Source organism: Triticum aestivum, chromosome 2A (assembly GCF_018294505.1).
Source record: "Triticum aestivum cultivar Chinese Spring chromosome 2A, IWGSC CS RefSeq v2.1, whole genome shotgun sequence".
NCBI classification, from domain to species: Eukaryota; Viridiplantae; Streptophyta; class Magnoliopsida; order Poales; family Poaceae; genus Triticum; species Triticum aestivum.
Genome location: NC_057797.1, coordinates 143,562,098 through 143,587,652, shown reverse-complemented (window position 1 = coordinate 143,587,652; position 25,555 = coordinate 143,562,098). Strand labels below are relative to the sequence as shown.

The following is a 25,555-nucleotide window of genomic DNA, read 5'->3' as shown; positions in this document are numbered from 1 at the left end:
GAGATTCGATCGTCGGTATCCCAATACCTCGTTCAATCTCGTTACCGGCAAGTCACTTTACTCGTACCGTAATGCATGATCCCGTGACCAGACACTTGGTCACTCTGAGCTCATTATGATGATGCATTACCGAGTGGGCCCAGTGATACCTCTCCGTCATACGGAGTGACAAATCCCAGTCTTGATCCATGTCACCCAACAGACACTTTCGGAGATACCCGTAGTCTACCTTTATAGTCACCCAGTTACGTTGTGACGTTTGGCATACCCAAAGCACTCCTACGGTATCCGGGAGTTACACGATCTCATGGTCTAAGGAAAAGATACTTTGACATTGCAAAACTCTAGCAAACGAACTATACGATCTTGTGCTATGTTTAGGATTGGGTCTTGTCCATCACATCATTCTCCTAATGATGTGATCTCGTTATCAATGACATCCAGTGTCCATAGTCAGGAAACCATGACTATCTGTTGATCAACGAGCTAGTCAACTAGAGGCTCACTAGGGACATGTTGGTGTCTGTTATTCACACATGTATTACGATTTCCGGATAACACAATTATAGCATGAATAAAGACAATTATCATGAACAAGGAAATATAATAATAATGCTTTTATTATTGCCTCTAGGGCATATTTCCAACAGTCTCCCACTTGCACTAGAGTCAATAATCTAGTTACATTGTGATGAATCGAACACCCATGGAATTCTGGTGTTGATCATGTTTTGCTCTAGGGAGAGGTTTAGTCAACGGATCTGCTACATTCAGGTCCGTATGTACTTTACAAATCTCTATGTCTCCATCTTGAACATTTTCACGAATGGAGTTGAAGCGACGCTTGATGTGCCTTGTCTTCTTGTGAAACCTGGGCTCCTTGGCAAGTGCAATAGCTCCAGTGTTGTCACAGAAGAGCTTGATCGGCCCCGACGCATTGGGTATGACTCCTAGGTCGGTGATGAACTCCTTCACCCATATTGCTTCATGTGCTGCCTCCGAGGCTGCCATGTACTCCGCTTCACATGTAGATCCCGCCACGACGCTTTGCTTGCAACTGCACCAGCTTACTGCCCCACCATTCAAAATATACACGTATCCGGTTTGTGACTTAGAGTCATCCAGATCTGTGTCGAAGCTAGCGTCGACGTAACCCTTTACGACGAGCTCTTCGTCACCTCCATAAACGAGAAACATTTCCTTAGTCCTTTTCAGGTACTTCAGGATATTCTTGACCGCTGTCCAGTGTTCCTTGCCGGGATTACTTTGGTACCTTCCTACCAAACTTACGGCAAGGTTTACATCAGGTCTGGTACACAGCATGGCATACATAATAGAACCTATGGCTGAGGCATAGGGGATGACGCTCATCTCTTCTATATCTTCTGCCGTGGTCGGACATTGAGCTGAGCTCAATTTCATACCTTGCAACACAGGCAAGAACCCCTTCTTGGATTGATCCATATTGAACTTTTTCAATATCTTATCAAGGTATGTGCTTTGTGAAAGACCTATGAGGCGTCTTGATCTATCTCTATAGATTTTGATGCCTAATATATAAGCAGCTTCTCCAAGGTCCTTCATTGAAAAACTTTTATTCAAGTAGGCCTTGATGCTGTCCAAGAGTTCTATATCATTTCCCATCAAAAGTATGTCATCTACATATAATATGAGAAATGCTACAGAGCTCCCACTCACTTTCTTGTAAACGCAGGCTTCTCCATAAGTCTGTGTAAACCCAAACGCTTTGATCATCTCATCAAAGCGAATGTTCCAACTCCGAGATGCTTGCACCAGCCCATAAATCGAGCGTTGGAGCTTGCACACTTTGTCAGCATTCTTAGGATCGACAAAACCTTCCGGCTGCATCATATACAATTCTTCCTTAAGGAAACCATTAAGGAATGCCGTTTTGACGTCCATTTGCCATATTTCGTAATCATAGAATGCGGCAATTGCTAACATGATTCGGACGGACTTCAGCTTCGCTACCGGTGAGAAAGTCTCATCGTAGTCAACCCCTTGAACTTGTCGATAACCCTTAGCGACAAGCCGAGCTTTATAGATGGTCACATTACCATCCGCGTCTGTCTTCTTCTTAAAGATCCATTTATTTTCTATGGCTCGCCGTTCAACGGGCAAGTCAGTCAAAGTCCATACTTCGTTTTCATACATGGATCCTATCTCGGATTTCATGGCTTCTAGCCATTTGTCGGAATCTGGTCCCGCCATCGCTTCTTCATAGTTCGAAGGTTCACCGTTGTCTAACAACATGATTTCCAAGACAGGGTTGCCGTACCACTCTGGTGCGGAACGTGTCCTTGTGGACCTTCGAATTTCAGTAGGAGCTTGATCAGAAGTATCTTGATCATTATCATTAACTTCCTCTCTAGTCGGTGCTGGCACCTCAGGAACATTTTCTTGAGTTGCGCCATTTTCCGGTTCAAGAGGTAATACTTCATCAAGCTCTACTTTCCTCCCACTTACTTCTTTCGAGAGAAACTCTTTCTCCAGAAAGGACCCATTCTTGGCAACAAAGATCTTGCCTTCGGATCTGAGGTAGAAGGTGTACCCAATAGTTTCTTTTGGGTATCCTATGAAGACGCATTTTTCCGATTTGGGTTCGAGCTTTTCAGGTTGAAGTTTCTTGACATAAGCATCGCATCCCCAAACTTTTAGAAACGACAGCTTAGGTTTCTTCCCAAACCATAATTCATACGGTGTCGTCTCAACGGATTTCGACGGAGCCCTATTTAAAGTGAATGCGGCAGTCTCTAAAGCATAGCCCCAAAAGGAAAGCGGTAAATCGGTAAGAGACATCATAGATCGCACCATATCTAACAGAGTGCGATTACGACGTTCGGACACACCATTACGCTGAGGTGTTCCAGGCGGCGTGAGTTGTGAAACTATTCCACATTTTCTTAAGTGTGCCCCAAACTCGTGACTCAAGTATTCTCCTCCACGATCTGATCGTAGAAACTTGATTTTCCTGTCACGTTGATTTTCAACCTCACTCTGAAATTCCTTGAACTTTTCAAAGGTTTCAGACTTGTGTTTCATTAAGTAGATATACCCATACCTACTTAAATCATCAGTGAGGGTGAGAACATAACGATAGCCACCGCGAGCCTCAACACTCATCGGACCGCACACATCAGTATGTATGATTTCCAATAAGTCGGTTGCTCGCTCCATTGTTCCTGAGAACGGAGTCTTGGTCATTTTACCCATAAGGCATGGTTCGCACGTGTCAAATGATTCATAATCAAGAGACTCTAAAAGTCCATCAGCATGGAGCTTCTTCATGCGTTTAACACCTATGTGACCAAGGCGGCAGTGCCACAAGTATGTGGGACTATCATTATCAACCTTACTTCTTTTGGTACTCACATTATGAATATGTGTAGCATCACGTTCGAGATTCATAAGGAATAAACCATTCACCATAGGAGCATGACCATAAAACATATCTCTCATAAAAATGGAACAACCATTATTCTCAGATTTAAAAGAGTAGCCATCTCGAATTAAACGAGATCCCGATACAATGTTCATGCTCAAAGCTGGCACTAAATAACAATTATTAAGGTTTAAAACTAATCCCGAAGGGAGATGCAGAGGTAGCGTGCCGACGGCGATCACATTGACCTTGGAACCATTCCCGACGCGCATCGTCACCTCGTCCTTTGCCAGTTTCCGCTTATTCCGCAGCCCCTGCTTTGAGTTACAAATGTGAGCAACTGCACCGGTATCAAATACCCAGGAGCTACTACGGGCACTAGTAAGGTACACATCAATTACATGTATATCACATATACCTTTTGTTTTGCCGGCCTTCTTATCCGCTAAGTACTTAGGGCAGTTCCGCTTCCAGTGACCGCTTCCCTTGCAATAAAAGCACTCAGTCTCGGGCTTGGGTCCATTCTTTGGCTTCTTCCCAGCAGCTTGCTTGCCGGGCGCGGCAACCTCCTTGCCGTCCTTCTTGAAGTTCTTTTTACCCTTGCCTTTCTTGAACTTAGTGGTTTTATTGACCATCAACACTTGATGTTCCTTTCTGACTTCTACCTCTGCTGATTTCAGCATAGCAAATACTTCAGGAATGGTCTTTTCCATCCCCTGCATATTGAAGTTCATCACAAAGCTCTTGTAGCTTGGTGGAAGCGACTGGAGGATTCTGTCAATGACCGCATCATCCGGGAGATTAACTCCCAGCTGAGTCAAGCGGTTATGCAACCCAGACATAGTGAGTATGTGCTCACTGACAGAACTGTTTTCCTCCATCTTACAGCTAAAGAATTTGTCGGAGACTTCATATCTCTCGACCCGGGCATGAGCTTGGAAAACCATTTTCAGCTCTTCGAACATCTCATATGCTCCATGTCTCTCAAAACGCTTTTGGAGCCCCGGCTCTAGGCTGTAAAGCATGCCGCACTGAACGAGGGAGTAGTCATCGAAACGTGCCTGCCAAGCGTTCATAACATCTTGTTCTGCAGGGAGAACGGGTGCGTCACCAAGCGGTGCTTGTAGGACATAATCTTTCTTGGCAGCTATGAGGATGATCCTCAGGTTCCGGACCCAGTCCGTATAGTTGCTGCCATCGTCTTTCAGCTTAGTTTTCTCTAGGAACGCGTTGAAGTTGAGGACTACGTTGGCCATTTGATCTACAAGACATATTGCAAAGATTTTAGACTAAGTTCATGATAATTAAGTTCAACTAATCAAATTATTAGTGAACTCCCACTTAGATTAGACATCCCTCTGGTCATCTAAGTATTACATGATCCGAGTTAAACTAGACCGTGTCCGATCATCACGTGAGACGGACTAGTCAACATCGGTGAACATCTTCATGTTGATCGTATCTTCTATACGACTCATGCTCGACCTTTCGGTCTTCTGTGTTCCGAGGCCATGTCTGTACATGCTAGGCTCGTCAAGTCAACCTAAGTGTTTGCATGTGTAAATCTGTCTTACACCCGTTGTATGTGAACGTCTGAATAAAACACCCGATCATCACGTGGTGTTTTGAAACAGCGAACTGTCGCAACGGTGCACAGTTAGGGGGAACACTTCTTGAAATTATTGTGAGGGATCATCTTATTTACTACCGTCGTTCTAAGTAAACAAGATGCAAAACATGATAAACATCACATGCAATCAAATAATAAACGTGACATGATATGGCCAATATCACATAGCTCCTTTGATCTCCATCTTGGGGCTCCATGATCATCTTGTCACCGGCTTGACACCATGATCTCCATCATCATGATCTCCATCATCGTGTCTCCATGAAGTTGCTCGCCAACTATTACTTCTACTACTATGGCTAACGCGTTTAGCAATAAAGTAAAGTAATTTACATGGCGTTTCTTGATGACACGCAGGTCATATAAAAGAATAAAGACAACTCCTATGGCTCCTGCCGGTTGTCATACTCATCGACATGCAAGTCGTGAATCCTATTACAATAGCATGAACATCTCATACATCACATATAGATCATTCATCATTCATCACAACTTTGGCCATATCATATCACAAACCACTTGCTGCAAAAACAAGTTAGACGTCCTCTAATTGTTGTTGCAAGTTTTACGTGGCTGAATTAGGGTTCTAGCAAGAACGTTTTCTTACCTACGTTAAAGCCACAACGTGATTTGTCAACTTCTATTTACCCTTCATAAGGACCCTGTTCATCGATTCCGCTCCAACTAAAGTGGGAGAGACAGACACCCGCCAGCCACCTTATGCAACTAGTGCATGTTAGTCGGTGGAACCGGTCTCACGTAAGCGTACGTGTAAGGTTGGTCCGGGCCGCTTCATCCCACAATACCGCTGAAGCAAGAAAGGACTAGTAACGGCAAGAAAGTTGACAAATCTACGCCCACAACAAATTGTGTTCTACTCGCGCAAGAAGAACTACGCATAGACCTAGCTCATGATGCCACTGTTGGGGAACGTTGCAGAAAACAAAAATTTTCCTACTCGTTTCACCAAGATCATCTAGGAGTTCATCTAGCAACGAGTGAATAGATGCATCTACATACCTTGTAGATCGCGAGCGGAAGCGTTCAAAGAACGGGGATGATGTAGTCGAACACGACGTGATTCGAATCACCGGAGATCCTAGCACCGAACGGACGGCACCTCCGCGTTCAACACACGTACGGAACAGCCACGTCTCCTCCTTCTTGATCCAGCAAGGGAGGGAGGAGAGGTTGAGGGAGATGGCACCAGCAGCAGCACGACGGCGTGGTGTTGATGGAGCTGCAGTACTCCGGCAGAGCTTCGCTAAGCGCTATGGAGTTGGAGGAGGTGTTGGGGAGGGAGAAGGAGGCAACCTAAGGCCAAGGACTCAAGGTATGAAGTCCCTCCTCTCCCCCACTATATATAGGGGTGCCAAGGGGGGGTGGCCGGCCCTAGGAGATCCAATCTCCTAGGGGGTGCGGCGGCCTAGGGGGTTTCCCTCCCCCCCAAGGCACCTAGGAGGTGCCTTCCACTAGTAGGACTCCTCCCCCTTGGAAACCCTAGGCGCATGGGCCTAGTGGGGCTGGTGCCCTTGGCCCAAGCAGGCCAAGGCGCACCCCCTACAGCCCATGTGGCCCCCGGGGATGGGTGGCCCCACCCGGTGGGCCCCCGGGACCCCTCCGGTGGTCCCGGTACAATACCGATAACCCCGAAACTTGTCCCGATGCCCGAAACAGGACTTCCCATATATAAATCTTTACCTCCGGACCATTCCGGAACTCCTCGTGACGTCCGGGATCTCATCCGGGACTCCGAACAACATTCGGGTTACTGCATATACATATCCCTACAACCCTAGCGTAACTGAACCTTAAGTGTGTAGACCCTACGGGTTCGGGAGACATGTAGACATGACCGAGACGACTCTCCGGTCAATAACCAACAGCGGGATCTGGATACCCATGTTGGCTCCCACATGCTCCACGATGATCTCATCGGATGAACCACGATGTCGAGGATTCAATCAACCCCGTACGCTATTCCCTTTGTCTATCGATATGTTACTTGCCCGAGATTCGATCGTCGGTATCCCAATACCTCGTTCAATCTCGTTACCGGCAAGTCACTTTACTCGTACCGTAATGCATGATCCCGTGACCAGACACTTGGTCACTCTGAGCTCATTATGATGATGCATTACCGAGTGGGCCCAGTGATACCTCTCCGTCATACGGAGTGACAAATCCCAGTCTTGATCCATGTCACCCAACAGACACTTTCGGAGATACCCGTAGTCTACCTTTATAGTCACCCAGTTACGTTGTGACGTTTGGCATACCCAAAGCACTCCTACGGTATCCGGGAGTTACACGATCTCATGGTCTAAGGAAAAGATACTTTGACATTGCAAAACTCTAGCAAACGAACTATACGATCTTGTGCTATGTTTAGGATTGGGTCTTGTCCATCACATCATTCTCCTAATGATGTGATCTCGTTATCAATGACATCCAGTGTCCATAGTCAGGAAACCATGACTATCTGTCGATCAACGAGCTAGTCAACTAGAGGCTCACTAGGGACATGTTGGTGTCTGTTATTCACACATGTATTACGATTTCCGGATAACACAATTATAGCATGAATAAAGACAATTATCATGAACAAGGAAATATAATAATAATGCTTTTATTATTGCCTCTAGGGCATATTTCCAACAAGGGGTGCCACGGCGACGATAACGAAAATGGTGCCACTGCAACATTCCAGTTCCAGTAACTCGATTGAGATACCGATGCAAAGGAGAAGTGTGCGGATGCATGCAAAAGATGGTGGGGCACTCCCGGATACCGGGTGTCCCATGAGTCGACGACGGTGATAAGGCAAAAGAGGGGCAACATGCACGGACAATTCGGGCACGGAGCAAGCACGGGCATCTCAAACAACATGCATTCATTCTCGGAAGGTCGTCTCGGCGGTTATACCTTCGAAGCGTGCAAACAAGACGGTTCGAGTTCGTCGAGGGATGTAGTCGTTCCGCGATGGTAGAAGAACTAGTGGTACAATTGGTCCTCGCCGGTAGTGGTACACGTTCGTTTTAAAGAGGTACTTGACGCATCCGAGGTTTCCAAAGGCGACGGTAGTGGAACTTGGTGAATCCGAGTTCTTCGAAGGTCGTCATCGAACTTGGTCAAAAAACACGACATGGGTAGACGTTCACTCGACGGTCCTTGGCAACGGTCACCGTACACGGTTCATAGACGTTCGGGTCTTCCGTAGAGGTACTCAACGCACTCCGGGTGTGTAGTCGACATGGTTCGTAGATGAACTTGGCGGGTCCTCAACGTCCTGGTACTTGGCGTTCGCAGCAGTGGTCATTCGTGTGTCGTAAGTCGTGGTACTTGCCGACCTTGGTGAATCCAAGTGTCTCGGTGGCAGCCATGGTACTCCTTGATTTGGAGGGTCTTGACAACGACAAGAGGGGCCAGAGGTTGTGCATGATGGCAGCGAGAGCTTCAGTGGCATGCAGCGCACGGCGGCGATGCTTGGGTTCCATGGAGGGGCATAGAGGCAAGTAGGCAACGAGGCAGGGGCGACGTGGGAGGAAGCAGGGGTGCCGGACGCGCGTGGAGAGGCTCGAGGTCGAGCTCCTGGTTCCGGCGAACTCCGAACGGAGCGGCAAGGACCTGTTGGCTTGCTCCGGCGTGGTGGCGAGGACGTGGTGGCGGCGTCGAGGTACGGGGAGGCAGCAGAGCAGGGTGAGGTCAGCCTGATTCGGAGCTGAAGGGCAGCAGGACGGCGGCGGCTGCAGGCATCCATGGCCTTGACGAGGAAGCAAACGATGCAGCGGGGCGACGAGGATGGACGGCGCCGGCGTAGAAGAGGAAGGAGGGCCGCGCTTGGCGTCCCCGGCGATGCGGCGGCCTCCTGGCGATGCAGCGGACTCCTGGTCGCCGTAGAGGAAGCAGAGGGCGGCGCTCGTCGGAGACGGGGAGGCGGCAGCGAGGCGGCGACACGGGGGCCTGCTGGACGGGCACGAGGAAGGAGGCGCGCGGGGGAGTTTCTTTCCCTGGAGCAAGATGGGGCGCGAGCGCCATGGCCCGAGAGAGAGGCTGCAGGTGAGAGGAGAGCAGCGCGTGTGGGGAGGAGATGGGATCGGGATCCCTGGTACGATGCGTGTGTGTGGCGGCACAGGGAGAACGAGGGAGAGGGAGATGGGATCGGGCGATGCTAGTCTCTGGCGGCGCGAGCAGGGAGACGAGAGAGATGGGGATCGGGCCAGGGGGAGGGTTAGGTTAGGAATAGGTGGGCTTTGCCCTTGGGCCGGCCCAGTAGAGAGGGATGGGCTGCCCTAGAGAGGCCGTCGGCTGGATCTTAGGCGGGCTTCTGCTAGGAGGCCCAAGTGGCCAGATGCCTGGCTGGGCTCCTCTCTCCTTCTTAATTCTTCCCTTAACAAAAACAGAGAAAAAATAAGAGAAAAGAAAAGAGAGAAGAGAAGGTTAGAGGAAGAATTTGGGCACGGGAATAAATTTCCCGGACTCGCAAAAATGCGCATGTTCCAAGAAAAAATGGAGTGGGCATTTTTTAAAGTTTTATATTCAAACTCATTTGATTTAAAATCAAATGGTGTGAATAGGAAGTGAGGGTTAGGAAGGTCCAAAAATGTTCGGATTTTTGTTGGAGCTCCGGAAAATGATGAAAGAATTTATGGGCAAAGTTTGGAGACCAAGAATTGAGATAATAAAGGCATGGGATATTTGCAAGTGTGTTATGGTTAATTCCAAATAAATGGAATAATTACTATAGCTCTCTAAATATCGAGAGGATATGTTGTAAAGAGAATCACCATGTGAATTCCCTCGGTTTAAATGGATCGAAGATCCATACGGTTTATTTAGTTGAGTTAAGAAAAGAAATGACATGATGGCATGATGACATGATGCAATGCACATGATGCAAAGATGAATGCAACAGACAAAACAAATCACACAACGAAATCTCGGAAACCCTGGAAGACATCTGAAGCTCCGGTCTTGGGGCGTTACAGTTTATTTATAGTAAGTGCTTAATAGAACTAGTTTATTTATAGTAAGTGCTTAATAGAACTAGTTTATTTAGTAAGTAGTTAATAGAACTAGTTTATCACTTTGTGACCAAAGAATGCTATATGAGATTTGATTATCTAAAATTTTACTCGATGGAATATGCAGGCTTTGTATAGTCTTGTCTTCTTGGAGTGATCGTCATCCGAGCTACCTCTACTTCCTCTACACCTGAGTCGGTGAGCTAAAAGTCCACCTCCTCTTTATTCACTCCTCGGTGTATTGAATAGAGTAGAACTAGGGTATTTAGTCGGTGAGCTCATGTGCGAATGCTTATGATAATTGATTCGGATGGAATTGCAAGTTTAAGCATCATTGTATGTGTATGAACATCTTTGTATCGCTGGGAAAATCCGAGTGGCCTATGTTTTGCCGGAGTGTTGATTCATTTCTGTTCCGGCAAATTTCAGGCGCTCGATATGTCCTATTTTAGCAAAGGTCATGCTGGATTTTTTTCGTGAATTTAAGCCTGACTTGTGCTAGAATATGTAGGAAATATGAGTGCCCCGGATTTATGTGTTGAGTTTCCTGGTAGTTGCCTTCGATCGATTTTCAATTAATGTTTCAACTATGAACATAGGAAATGTCTGACGACGAAAAGGATTTCGGTATGTGCGAATACTGCGAAGACGAGCGTGGCCTGTGCGACATACATTTCCTAGTTTATGATAGGCACTTTAGCATCAAGCTGGACAAGAATTTCGGAGTGGATACATTAAGTCACAACGACAAGTCTTTTTTCGTAATTAAGCATGCTTTCTGCTTCTTTTGCTTCAACTTATTATTTTAATTTTTTATTATTCTACTAGCGTATTTCCTACCATGCAATAACTTTTGTCTTGGATAAGATTGGTTTCAGTCCTATGAAAACTATGGAGATAAAGAGAGTTCACTTGAAGGCCGAGCATGGTTATACTTTCGACAAATTATACAATGCAGACACCTACACGTATTTTGAATGCAAAAACTTGGAGAGCACTATGCAAGGCTTATGCATTTGAGCCCGATATGCTTATCACCTTTGATATTCGTCTGGAAGATAATATTGAAGGTAATATCGACATCTGGGTCGATGTGAAGATGCCTCCAGTTCTACCATTATGTGAGTTTCTCAGCCATATTTATGGCTTGGATATTGTTTATTCAAAAATAGTTGACAACTAATTTCTATTGACAGTTTATGTCCAATCAAGCAAACTTGTCCGTTGCTTGGTAGACATGACCTACTACTGTCCCGAGGCTCAAATAAACTACGAGGAGATAACTCATTATGTTTCATGGCTTGAGGATCTTTATGCTGTCAAGACAAAATATTTTCCTAGACTTGAAAATCTTAATACTCAAAACGTCCGACCAATAGTGTTCGTGTTGAACTACGGTCACATCTATTTAGGAAAGATGGTAAGATTTTTACTATTTGTCCTCAGTGCATCTTTTGCATATATTATTTTTTAGCTAAACTTCATTGCTAAGTATGTTACTACGATGTTCTTCAACACGGACTCCCGATGATAGTTGCGCCTCATTGGATCGAGCCTAAAGTTCACATGGCAATGGTTAACTTACGACCAAGACATCCTACATTGCACATGAGTGCATTCAAAATTTCTAAAACCGATCAAGTCTTAATAGTGAATGACTGGAGAAAAATTGTGAAGGATCACAGAGAAATACTAGGAGGCAGCAATCAGAAGTGTAGCCCACAATTAGGAGACAGGTTCATCTACATGCTCCAATATGATGAATCAGGACTGCTACACATGTTCTATGCTATTTTACCTGAGAGAGAGCAGCATGAGTGATTAGCTAGCTAGAATGACTTTGAAGATGATGATGTGCTACCCTATGTAGCTAGTGTTGGCGGTAATGACTATGATGATTATTAGTAGCTAGTGTTGGTGGTGGTTAGATAGCTACACTATGACTATGATGATTAAATAGTGGTAATGACTATGATGATTATTAGGTAGTGTTGTTGGTAATGATATGATGTAAGAGTTTTTATATTAATATGATGATGATGATGATGATGATGATGATGATGATGATGATAATAATCCATGACTTGATCACTTAGGATCCATCCACTTGAAACTAATCTACGGTTCTTTCACCTAGTGATTTAATAACTCATTATGATGTAAAAACAATCTCTAAATTACTACTGTATGAAAACTTGTATAAAGGTGTACGAATAACGACATAAAAAATAGAATACGGAATAATAGTAGTAGCGTGGGCTGAGAGACGCGCTACTAGTAATTACCAGTAGCGCATGTTCCTCCATGCGCTACTACTAAGTAGATATAGCAGTAGCGCGTGTCAACACATGCTACTGCTAACCTTTAACTGTAGTGCCGTAGGAGTAGCGCAGTTACCCGTGCTACTACTAGGCTTTTTGATGTGCACTGAGACCCGATCTTTCGATGAGAGAGGATAACTATGATTTTGGGTGGGACTTGACCCTCACGATCCGGCTACCAACCGTACAGGAAGAACCGTACACGACTGATATCCACGGGAATCGCTGAACCAACTCCACGGTGTTATCGACCGAGCCAACGGCGCGATCGACCTATCCACGAAGGATTTTTCCTGCAAGCAAATCAAAGAACATGCAAGAAAATAATAGCCAAGCAATCTCAAAATTGTGAATATGCTAGATGGGATTAATCTCACAAGATGGGGTTCTGGTAGGATGTCTTGACGGTCGCACTAGCCGCTACGAGCGAAGATAAATAAAAGTAGCAATGTAGATAAACTTCTCTAAACAAAACCTGAATATAAACCCTAACAATAGCTAGCTATTTATTAAAGCCGTCCACCGCCTTCGGATGTTGATGTGACAGGTCTTGGTGAATACGTCCAAACGATGAGACGGCCCATACGGAGGCGTGCACAGCAGGCCGGGCTAGTTTATTCGCTGGCCCAAAGTTGCTCTCCCAACGCACCAAAAAATAAGGTCTTGGACCCACGTGTGTGGCTGGTTTGGATCCTAGGAGCAAAGTCCAAAACTTGTGTGGTCTTGCGCACTTGGACGTTATGGACCTCGTTGCATGCATGTTGGATGAATTGGTGGGAAACACGTTCATGCAATTACTTTTTCTTCTTGTGAACGAACATGCATCTCCATCTTTCATCTCTAAGTGAGCATCTCTTGTTGACTCTCTGGTCCATTCCTTTCTGGGTACAAATAAATCACAACATGAGTGTAATATCATAGTTCTATTTGTTAAATAATATATCCAAAAGAACGAAAGTACCTGGTTAATAAATTGCCGTGTAATATTCGTAGACGTTTCTAAGATAGCTATGTGCACATCATCCTCCCTTCCTTGAAAACAAAGCCACCCTCGGCTTTTATTTATCTGGAACACATCATATAGCAAAGCAAAAATAGATGCAACACATATAGGTCGTTCCAAAAGCATGAGCTCATGAGGATGAAATAAATTTGTTATAGCACCATTAGGAATATCATGAGAAGTTTGACCCCACACAAAGTCTATGTATGAATTATGGGGATGCAAACTAACTATATGGGTACACTGTATATCCGGATCACAAGGTGGGACAATCAACGGAAACATTTCAAAATTGATAGCAAGCATAGTGTGCATAGTACGATCCGTTGATTTAGCTTTCCCATTATTTACTATTTCATCAGGGGTCATAGGAAGCAAGCTGATGGTTTTTCCTTCAAACACAAGAGTATACGAATTTGTTCTACCATGATGAGTAACACTATTATCATATTGCCAAGGTCGACCTAACAATAAAGAACAAGCTTGCATAGGTACAACATCACAGTCAACGTAATCACGATATGAGCCAAGTGTAAATTGTACTCGCACACGACGTGTTACCTTCAACTTACCACAGTCGTTGAACCATTGGATGTAATATGGATGGGGGTGTCTCGTAGTGGTGAGGCAAAGTTTCTCGACCATCTCTATACTCGCCAAATTATTGCAGCTTCCACCATCAATGATCACACAAACGGAATGCCCTTTGACAACAAACTTAGTTTGAAAAAGATTATGGCGTTGAGGCATCTCAGTATGCCCAACCTGGGCACTAAGTACTCGCATGGTGACAAGGCTTGGGTATTGATCTGCCATCGCTGCATTAACATGTATCGCCTCCGTCTCATTCTCCTCAGTGTTACCTACATTATTAGTGGCAAGCATAGCACGTGTATCTTCATCCAAATCACTAGCAGAAGAGTACTCACCATCTTCTCGTACAATGAATGTTTGTTTATTTGGACAGTCCTTCATCAAGTGCCTGCCACCTTTACATATATGACACTTCATGTCCCTTATGCGTCCAGACGAAGTGGTGGGTGCTACAGAAATTGCTTTCGAAGCCTCAGATGATTGTGCAGCTGATTTTGAACTTGAAGGGTGTGCACCATTGTGCAAGATAGGTGGTGTTGACTCACTAGTGGATGACACAGTAGGAGAGGGTGACCATGATGAGCGGCGGCCTGCAGAAAAATTACTCGTCCCTTGTTGTGTCCTCCATGTACTTCCCTTTCAGCTTTACAAGCAAAATGAAACAAACGAGTAATAGAATTGTACTCCTTATAGTCCAAGATATCCTGAATATCACGATTCAAACCACCTAAAAATCTAGCCATCATAGCATCTTCGGTTTCAACTAAACCACATCGCACTAAGCCAGTTTGCAATTCTTGATAATAATCCTCTATAGAACTGCTACCTTGTTTTAAACGTTGCAATTCATTTAGTTTGTCACGAGCATAATGTGAAGGAACATAGCGTTGTCGCATAGCTCGTTTTAAACCATCCCAAGTAGTAGGTATATTATTCGCATTAATATGACAATATTCACTCCACCACATGGAAGCAAAGTTTGTAAATTCACTAGTGGCCGCCCTAACTCTTTGGTTCTCAGGAATATCATGACATGCAAATATTTGTTCAACAGAAAGTTCCCAGTCAAGATAAACATCTGGATTATATTTACCATTGAAAGCAGGCATAGTAAATTTAATTTTAGCACTAGGGTGTTATAATCTCTAGCATCATACTTGGGTTGACCTCGTGACATACCTTGATGGTTGAAACGTAGTTGCCGATGACCACGACCATTGTGGTGGTTGACCATTTGGTCGTCTTCGGTGTCACCAGAATAATCCTCGTAGTTGTCCCCATGTTGTTCAACGCGGGGAGGAATTTGTTGGTGCTGGTTTATGGTGACGGCATCAGTGGCAGTAGTTGGGTTTTGTGGATGACCCATGGGCACACGTCGAGCTCGCGAAATAGCGGCAACACCTGCGGAGTTGCGAGGATCAACGTTGGTGTTGACGCGGGGTGCAACCTGCAACTCATCCAGACGTGACAAGATGTCCTGTAGATGTGTGTTGGCAACACCCTGTGCATCCTCAATGGCCTTGAGCCTCTCTTCGGCCGCAATTTGGGCACCCTCAAGTTGGGCGAGATGCTCGCTGGTGACTTTCACATCTGCGGTGAGGCCCTCAAGTGTGGGTTGTTCCTGGGCCATTGTTAGAGAAAGAGAGAGAGAAAACACAGTGTATAATCCCTATCAACTAGTAGGACATGGTGGAGAAAATTCGCTCACACTCAAGCTTAGTATCAAATTCTTACTTGTTCTTACCAATGCATCAGGTGGTGATCGGCGCGTTGGTGTTGGCTTCAAACTACCAACGGAGATTGAATGGAGCGATAACCAGGAATCAGTAAAGCCGGGACATGTACTTATTGGTAGAAAAAAATGTAGCTTGGCAAAGGCTTCTCAACTCACAATATTAGTGGCACAATTTAGCAAAAAGCAATGCAAGTTGAATAATTGCTCAAACTCCTAGCTAGTGCTGGCAGTCGACTAGTAAGAGATAAAACAATCTAAGCCCAGATACTGAATCAAGTGAAGGGAAAGTGATGAAAGTATGATAGCTCTAAATAGCTAGATATAAGTGAGGTATAAACACAGTGTATGGCAACACTCGAAAATAGATGATAGACAAAGTTGCGAGCAAGTAGCAGCAAAAATAATATCCAGGGTAGCAAACATAACAAAGTAGTCCAAAAGAGATGAGCCGGCCTGATCTTTTTTTTTAACTTTTTTTCTTTTTTTCTTTTTTTTTCCTTTGGTTTTTTTTGCTTTTTTTGTTGTTTCTTTTTCAGGCCGGTTTCTAGCAGAAGATACGTAGGATACAATTTGGAGTAACAAGGACGTAGATTCTTGTTTGTTGGAACTTGTGCTACTAGAGCTTAAATACTGCTAGCTAACCACCAGATAAAATAAGGCACAGTTCTCACAGTGATGCTTACCGGCATGCAAGATCGGAAAGAAAATTAAGGAAACAATACACGTCGGGAAGACAAACACGTGAAAACGGAAACAAACGCCGGATAAAAGAAAAGATTAAACAAATAGATCGGCGCGCGTGAATAGACGGACACGCAAACAACAAGAGAAAGTAAGACGTGACGTGTGGTGCGGGATCGTGGCTTTACTGCTGCAGGTGGCACGCAAAGAAAAGGCGAGGAATCTGGTAGCAAAGAAACAAGAAGTGAGACACAATCGGATGCAATCAGCTCCTTTTTTTTGGATTTTTTTTATAGACAACTAATTGGCGGATCAGAATATTACGATGGGGAAAAGAAGGATTGATCTAGTAGATATTTTTTTCCCAAACTAATCTAAACCAGCACTAATAACAGGAAGAATGCAACCAAAAATTCAACAAAGCAAATACCAGATGCAAATTCCTAAAGGTTAAAAACGATAGGTGCAGCGGATGAACTAATCTAATTTTTTTGGCTTTTTTGTGGGTTGTAGGACCGAAAAATAATCTAACCTAATAAAATTGTAAATCTCTCACCGATGAACCTGAAAATTGATACCACTTGATGTGCACTGGGAACCGATCTTTCGATGAGAGAGGATAACTACGATTTTGGGTGGGACTTGACCCTCACGATCTGGCTACCAACCGTACAGGAAGAACCGTACACGACTAATATCCACGGCAATCGCTGAACCAACTCCACGGCGTTATCGACCGAGCCAACGGCGCGATCGACCTATCCACGAAGGATTTTTCCTGCAAGAAAATCAAAGAACATGCAAGAAAATAATAGCCAAGCAATCTCAAAATTGCGAATGCTAGATGGGATTAATCTCAAACGGCTTGACTAGAGAACCCTTTCCTCCTCCACAAGAAACGTCTCCTTCCTCCTCTCGTCGGCGCCGCCGCAGATCCGCCCCGCCTCTGATGGCCTTTGGCCTATGGAGGTGCGGAGAATCTCGGCCCCCCGCCGGCGGGAGGGACCCCGTTCTTATTTTTGCTAGGTTGAACGTCTTGGTTGGGGCTGTTTGGCGGCGGCGATGTCCCTCCGTAGCAATAATGTCTCCCACGTCCTATCTCCGTCCCGATGGTGCGAATAGCGTTGTCGGAGGATGTGTGGAGGTGTGTCTCCGTCGGATCTCATGGGATTCGGTCGGTGCTGGTCTTCGGTGGATCTCTTTGGATCTAGTTTTTGTTTGTCTTCGTTCGTGTGGTTCCAGGTTTGATCTTTCCAATCTACAACTCTCTTCATCGGCGATGGTTGCTGCTCCGGTGTGTTGGTCCTTTGGGGCCTTAGCACGACGACTTCCCGACTGTCTACTACAACAAGGTTTGCCCGGCTCCGGTGATGGAGGGGTGATGACGGCGGCGCGCCTTCGGCTCGCTCCAGTGCTTGTAGTCGTCGCTAGGTGGTCCATAGACCTAGTTGTAATTTTTATTACCTCTTGTGTTCTCTGTACTGCCATGATTGATGAATAGATTGGAAATTTCTCTCGCAAAAAAAAAAATCTCACAAGATGGGGTTCCGATAGGATGTCTTGACGGTCGCACTAGCCGCTACGAGCAAAGACAAATAAAAGTAGCAATATAGCTAAACTTCTCTAAACAAAACCCGAATCTAAACCCTAACAATAGCTAGCTATTTATTAAAGCCGTCCACCGCCTTCGGATGTTGATGCGATAGGTCTTGGTGAATACGTCCAAACGATGAGACGGCCCATACGGAGGCGTGCATAGCAGGCCGGACCAGTTTATTCGCTGGCCCAAAGTTGCTCTCCCAAAGCACCAAAAAATAAGGTCTTGGACCCACGTGCGTGGCTGGTTTGGATCCTAGGAGCAAAGTCCAAAACTTGTGTGGTCTTGCGCACTTGAACGTTATGGACCACGTTGCATGCATGTTGGATGAATTGGTGGGAAACACATTCATGCAATTACTTTCTTCTTGTGAACGAACATGCATCTTCATCTTTCATCTCTAAGTGAGCATCTCTTGTTGACTCTCTGGTCCATTCGTTTCTGGGTACAAATATTTCATAACATGAGTGTAATATCATAGTTCTATTTGTTAAATAATATATCCAAAAGAACGAAAGTACCTGGTTAATAAATTGCCGTGTAATATTCGTAGACGTTTCTAAGATAGCTATGTGCACATCACTTTTCCCTAGTAGTGATGCCCCTCGTCATTAAACCCAACTTGAGAGCTGATGCGACCAGTCGGCGCTTGGGTTCCTATTGGGATACTCAAACGCCCGCCGCCCGCGTTGATGGCTTGGAGTTGATTGGGAAGCCGCTCCGCTTCGATTCCCAGCCTATAAAAAGGCTTGGGCTTGGCCTTCACTTCGTCCATTCGTCTCCTTCTCCTCTGATCTTTTGCGGCCCCCCCGAGCACTTGAGCACCTGCCGCTGCCCCACCAAGCCTTCCCAACTCCACCAGCCCCCTTGCCATGTCTCACGAGGTCAACTGCTTTGAGTGGAAGCAGGTGCACGCTAGCCTCGCCACAAAGGATGCGGAGGTGAAGGAGCTCTAAGGCGTCCTCAGCAGCCCGGAGAGAAAAACCACCGAGCTACTGGGGAAGTTGGAGATGGAGCGGTTTCCTCACTGCAGTAGGTAGGTGGATGACTCGACCTCCGCACCGCCGTAATTCCATCGTCCAAATTGCCCACTCACAACTTGTCACAAAAGGTCTGTGAGGGCATAACTTACAATGCATGGAGCGTCATGGCCTGGGCCGCTTGGGGGGTTGACTTGAATAGTCGTTGCCGGACGGATCCGTTCATTCCCGGGCGCGTTCACAACCCCAAGCTTGCTGTCGAAGGATCTTGGATCTTGTCTTGTATAATAATGTTGAAAGTCTTGAAAAAATTAGTTTAGGATGATTGCAACAAAGGTTGTGTTTCAGAAGAGAAAAAACTATTTATGGTGTTTACAACGAGGTTCTTATATATTGCATAAGACTCTTTTTTTCGGGGTGATTCCAATAAAGATCACCGATATGTGCTACTCTCTCTGTTGCAGAATATAAAGTGTATTGATTTTCGTGCAAGTCAACTATTTGAATATTTGATCAAGATTATAGAATAAAATAATGACATCTACAATACCTAGTAGACAGAGCCGGTCTTGAGATTTGGGGGCCCAGGGCGAAACAAGAACTCGGGGCCCCTTATATAAACTATATAAAAATTATATAGTAATAACAATTGATACGAGATTTATAAAAGCTCACCTTTGCTTCTATAGCTATTGCCGCAATTGTATCTATGATGTTGCGTGAGAATGATCCTTTTTGTGAGATCCACAACTGTTGGCCCGTAACAAGTCGTGTTATTTTGGCATTATGTGCTTCGTACGGTACTTTCTCTGTCCGGATTTATTAGTGCTTGCTGGGTTTTATGGTACTTTTGACCTAACATTTGACTAATAAACTTATGTGTTATATATATCACAGAGTAAAGATCTTTCAAAATGTTTTTTGGGCATATAAATAATATTTCTTGTGAGTTAAATTCTAACCAACTTTAGGCTAAAACATTCCGGGGGCCTAATAAATTCAAACTGAGGAATTTTGCAGTAGCATGTAGCTCGTCCCTCGTGTTGTATTTGGATTCTAATTAATATACACAAATTCAAAATCATACGAAGAGACAATGAGATAAAACCAACAATATATTTTATTGGTTGAATGACACAAGATATGCATCGTGTATTTGATAGTAAATTAGTTAGTTAGCAATATAAGTGAGATTGTGAGAAACAGTAATATGATATACCTGAGATCGATCTCGGACGACGGTGCTCGACAATGACGCACTGTGGACTGGTGCATGGCCCTGGCGGGAGGAGGGAGGCACTCGGCCATGTGCAATGGCTTCCAGGGATTAGGGCCTAGAATAGGCATAGCCTAAGCGTTAGCAATCCATCGATTCAATAATCGATGCGGCCGATACAAACAGAAATCGCTAGATGGGGGCGTGCCGGCTTGGAGATATGGAATACCGATCTCAATTTTGAAGGGAGAATGGGCTACATCTGTAGATGAGGACATACACCTGCAGATCCACTAATTGAGGAGTAGCCACAATAGGAGAAGGGAAGCTGCGTCTGCGCCCGTGACTTGCGTCTGCGAGATTGAAGGAGAGCTATGTTTTTTTTAGCGTAATGAAGGAAAGCTAAGTCTGCGGGTTGTGCGATCCCTGCATCCCCGGCCTGCCTCGCTGGGCTGGCTACATATGCATGCCTTCGGGAGGGGGCCCCTTCAACTTGGGGGCCCGGGGCGGTCGCCCCCCTGCCCCCCCTCAGGGCCGGCTCTGCTAGTAGATAAAATATGAAACTACTTTTCATGATGGATCAAATGATATAAATTTCGTATTGTGAATGTTGATATTTAAAAAAAAAACTCGGTCAAACCTGCACTCGTTTGACTTTCGAAAAAACAAATACACCTTATATAAAGAAACGGAGGCCATGTTTCAGAAAAGAAAAAAAAGCCCGGTTCGGGAGTGATTGCCATAAGCCTGACGCTGCTCACACGGGAGAAATCATACGGCTATTCGGTGCTCCATCGAGCGATCGGCGAGACGATCGATCTTTTTCAATTATCACCCGACCGACGCGTATCACGGCCATTAGTTAACGTATATATCACGGCCATTAATTTAGCGTTACACCGCCACTAATTAATCGGAGGGAGTAGTTGGCAACAATATATTTGCCGGGCCCACGAAGCGTGGAACTGCGTGCCTTGTTGAGATAGATGGATCAGATAAGCCGATGAAAAAAAGAGGTGGGGTTCGAATAGATAGACACGCGGTGCGAACTACCCTCTGTGATCACTTCCGAGGCAGTTTATCCAGCGAAGCTAGCAGGCAGCAGCAATGGCGGCCGAGCCCGAGATCTGCGTGCTCTCCAATGGCAGGATCACGGCGAACATCGCCAGCTGGGGCGCCACCATCACCTCCCTCCTCGTCCCCGACGCGCAAGGTTTCGTCCATGACTACTTCGAACACAAATCTCTTCTCCAGATTCCTTTGGTTTGGTGATTCTTGAATCTGAACTCCTCCCTTTGCGAATTGGTGCTCTGTAAGCAGGGGATCTCGCGGATGTCGTTCTTGGGTTCGACACACTGGAGCCGTACTTGGTAATAACCGATCTACAATCCCATCTCTGTCTGTATAGACTGTGTAGTGCCTTGACTTTTGGATTCTAACTGGAGATGGTGTGGCAATGCTTCTGTGCTAATCGCTGTGATTAAGTTGTGAATTCTACTCCGGGTTGGTTTTTTGGGCTCAACTGAACTGGATTTTGCGGCAAATTGATTGTGCGGTTTATGCGTTCCCTACTTAGCTCAGTTTTGTTGAATTCGTCGGCTATATCTTACTTTCTTTTTAACTGCCGGTCGTAATTCTTCATTAGATTGAAAGTTTGAAACTACTTTATGTTGTCTATATTATAGCAGAAAGTACCACCATATCAGGCTGATCACAAGTAGATGGCTCTTTGCAGACGATATAGCAAATTATTGAACAAGGGTGATGTTTCAGTAGCTATGGATACATCTTGTTAGTAAATATGGTTTCGAGCTGAATTCCTGTTGGGAAAAGGATATTTGTAAAGTTGTGTCCAGGTTCAGGCTTTATGACAAGGAAAACTATCAAAAACCAACGCTTCATTCTGTTTATGTCACTGAAAGTTTCTTTAGTTTGTCTATGAATACATTTTCTAAATCAGATGCAAGTCTGAACTATCCTGATATAAATATTAGTGATTTGATGCGGAACACATGTGAATCAGTGTCGTCCTGATACCTAGAATCGATGGTTCCTCAAATAGAAGATGCTAGATTTGTCGTCAGGTCTCGCATATAAGTTGTTCTTCTATTTGAAAATATTGTAGGTTGTGCACTTCCGTTTAATGCAATTTGTCTTGGCAAGTCACTTCATAACTCTCTTTCTTTTTTTTTTAATTTGTACATAACCATGTAAATATTATTTTAGTAAAAATTACAGTAGGATCATTTCCTGCTGTTTTCATGTAAAAAGAATCCCTGTTGTTTTCAGTCCTACCACCAATCAAGCTATATAAAGTTCGTAAGTTTTTCAAAGTTCTTGCGGAACCCCTTTAGTCGAAGAGGTTGTAAACCTTGATGTTAGTCATTCACACACCAAAGCCCAATGATTTATTTCAGATATGTACCAACCAATTGTACATGAAATTTCTGAAGTATCGAGAATGTATCTAGTTATGTTAAATTTCCATTTAACTTGTTTCGAAGGGTTGCCTGTGGTTGTTAACATAGACCTTTTGTTTCTTCTATTCTGTTTTTGTAGAAAGGCATGGCACCTTATTTTGGTTGCATAGTTGGCCGAGTTGCAAATAGGATCAAGAATGGGAAGTTTGATCTGAACGGAGTCGAGTATTCATTGCCTATCAACAATGGGCCGAACAGCCTTCATGGTATGGTTTCATAAATTTCACGTGGTTAGTTTTGGCAAGGTGTATACTTTGTTTTAGCTAGATCTGACAATGTGGCTATGTCTCTGAGGCTTCTTCAGACTGGTCGGTTGCTATGGAACACTGTAAAATAATAAGTAATTTTATTGATGATTTGAATAATTATCATGTGATATTATCACAAGTTCACAACTGAGTAGACAGTACACCACAGACCGAGATGTCTTAAGCAGATTGCAATACATGTACACTCAGTATCCTAGTACAGTACTATTATTTTTTGGGCCTCGGAGAACAAAGCGTACTATAAAATTGACATGTCAGGAGATGAAAGCTACAATTTTGTTCTCTACCTTTAACTCTATTACAATTGGTTATGTTCATGTGACTCAACTGCAAAAAATAGTTTGTTTTGTTGCTGAATTGTAAATTTCAGGTGGATTGAAGGGGTTTGACAAGGTTGTGTGGGATGTTGTAGAGCGTAAAGATGGCGAGTACCCATCAATAACCTTTCAATATGAGAGCAAAGATGGCGAAGAAGGTAATGTGACCAACAACTTTGTTTATACTGCTGAATCCCATGGTTAAGTCTGCCTATTCAAGCATGAATTGTTTCACAGGTTACCCTGGCGATGTAACCGTCCGAGCAACGTATTCTCTTCCGGAGGCCACCACTCTAAGACTTGATATGGAAGCTATACCAGCTAACAAAGCCACTCCTATCAGCTTGGCACAGCATACTTACTGGAACCTTGCAGGCCACAACTCTGGCAGCATCTTGGATCATTCGATCCAGATCTGGGCAAAACACGTCACTCCAGTCAATGAAAACACGATTCCTACCGGAGAAATAATGCCCGTCCAGGACACGCCTTTTGATTTCACCACGGAGCACAAGATTGGAGACCGCATCAGCGATGTTCCTGGAGGGTACGACCATAACTATGTGTTGGACTCGGGTGATGAGAAGAATGGCTTGAAGCACGCAGCCAAGCTGAAGGACCCATCGAGCTCACGAACTCTGGACCTCTGGACCGATGCGCCTGGCATGCAGTTCTATACTGCCAACTATGTGAATGGCATCACGGGCAAAGGTGGAGCTGTTTACGGTAAGCATGCCGGAGTATGCTTGGAAACCCAGGGGTTCCCCAATGCCATCAACCAGCCCAATTTCCCGTCTGTGGTGGTGCAGCCTGGTGCGAAGTATAAGCACGCCATGTTGTTTGAGTTCTCGGCATGATTAGATATGCTGCCGGCAGCTTAAATGGCTGCAACTGCAATAGTTATAGAGTGGAATAAAACGACCAGAAGAAAAAAAGTCAAATTGTAGTACCAAACAAAAATAAAAAGGGTGTAGTGACCAGAACTGAGCGACATGATCTCATTCGGAAAATCATGTTCAAGGGTGTCTTATATTTTGGTTGTGTATACTGTGACTGAGAAGAATTATTCACATGCTTGCCAAAATATTGAAGGTCGTTTGCTTGATTTGCATGCTGAAGTGATTCTCTTGTCATTTGACACGAAACGATCGGAGAGCTTACAAAGCTATTTAACTATGCAGGAAATAAATCTCAAAAGATTCGGTTGATTTCAATGAACAATCTAATCATGAAGTGGCAATTCATCATGTCCCAACAAACACACCACGGATTACATCAAATTGATCCCGACATATGAGACGGCTAGAACATGGTATTGAAGATAAAAAAAAAAGAGTCATCTAGCGGAGCGCACTTTCAACGCACGGCGTCCAGTGTGCACGGTATCTGGGCCATGCATGTCCGGTTCGTGATGCGTGCTGTGAAGACTCCACTCGGATTAGGCACCCAATACAAAAACAATACCAGCGGAAGTACGGTACAAAACGCGTGATTCCGAGAAATGTGTACCAGGCCAGCACAATATGTTTATGTTCCTATCCCGCTCCTGCCACATCACCCGGGCCACCCCCCACCACAGCCTCCTTGCGCTCCCTCCTCCCTTCCCTCACTCATGTCAGAAACCGGCGGCGAGGGACCACGACACCCATATCAGGCGAGACCACCGCCGACGGCGGCCTCCACCCGTTGTCCGTCCTCGTTTTTTACGTCGGATCCGGGGCCGTAGAGGGCTACCACCACCTAGACACAACACGAAGATGCAGGTGCCATATCCGGCAGCGAGGAGACCATCGCCGAGTCCCCAGCTCCGATCTACTGAGCTCTTCCCCGACCGAGAAATCTGCATCACCGATTGGCCCTCGTCCACGCCGCCCCACCTAAGTACGCGAACAGCAGATCCCTGCCTCGCCGTGCCTGGTTTTGTTCCTTCTTTTCCCCTTCGTTTTTCCTATCTCGATGTTCAAATCTGAGCAGCACATGTTATTGTTACATGTGCTTGGTCACGGCAATGATATTTGATGATTTGTGTCATGTGGGATCGACGACCAGCCAGGAGCACGACGTTTATTGGAAGCAGCAGGCCCGTCTGTGTGAGGTCCTCCTTGATGGCTACTAGTGGTAGGGGCGCCACCCTGTGGCGCCGCTTGAGAGGAACCTGTGCTCATGTTTTCATTAAAAAAAAAACATAGAGACCTTGTCTCCGTCTAAAAGAACATCTCGGAAAAAAAATCCTAACCTTCATCTAAAAAAAGTAAAAAGAAAAAAGAAATTACCACCGCAGCCTACCAGCGAGTGCCACTTTATA

At 45.0% G+C, this 25,555-nt stretch overlaps 1 protein-coding gene across 1 annotated transcript; it reads left to right on the top strand.

Moving 5' to 3' along the window:
* The first annotated feature begins 21,110 nt into the window (after positions 1–21,110).
* Positions 21,111–24,355, top strand: LOC123188048 (galactose mutarotase). The gene is made up of 5 exons (XM_044600072.1): positions 21,111–21,397; positions 21,505–21,554; positions 22,744–22,870; positions 23,304–23,408; positions 23,488–24,355. Exons 1-5 carry the CDS (start codon positions 21,292–21,294, stop codon positions 24,105–24,107), a joined length of 1,008 nt encoding a protein of 335 aa, XP_044456007.1. The 5' UTR covers positions 21,111–21,291; the 3' UTR covers positions 24,108–24,355.
* Positions 24,356–25,555: the final 1,200 nt, after the last annotated feature.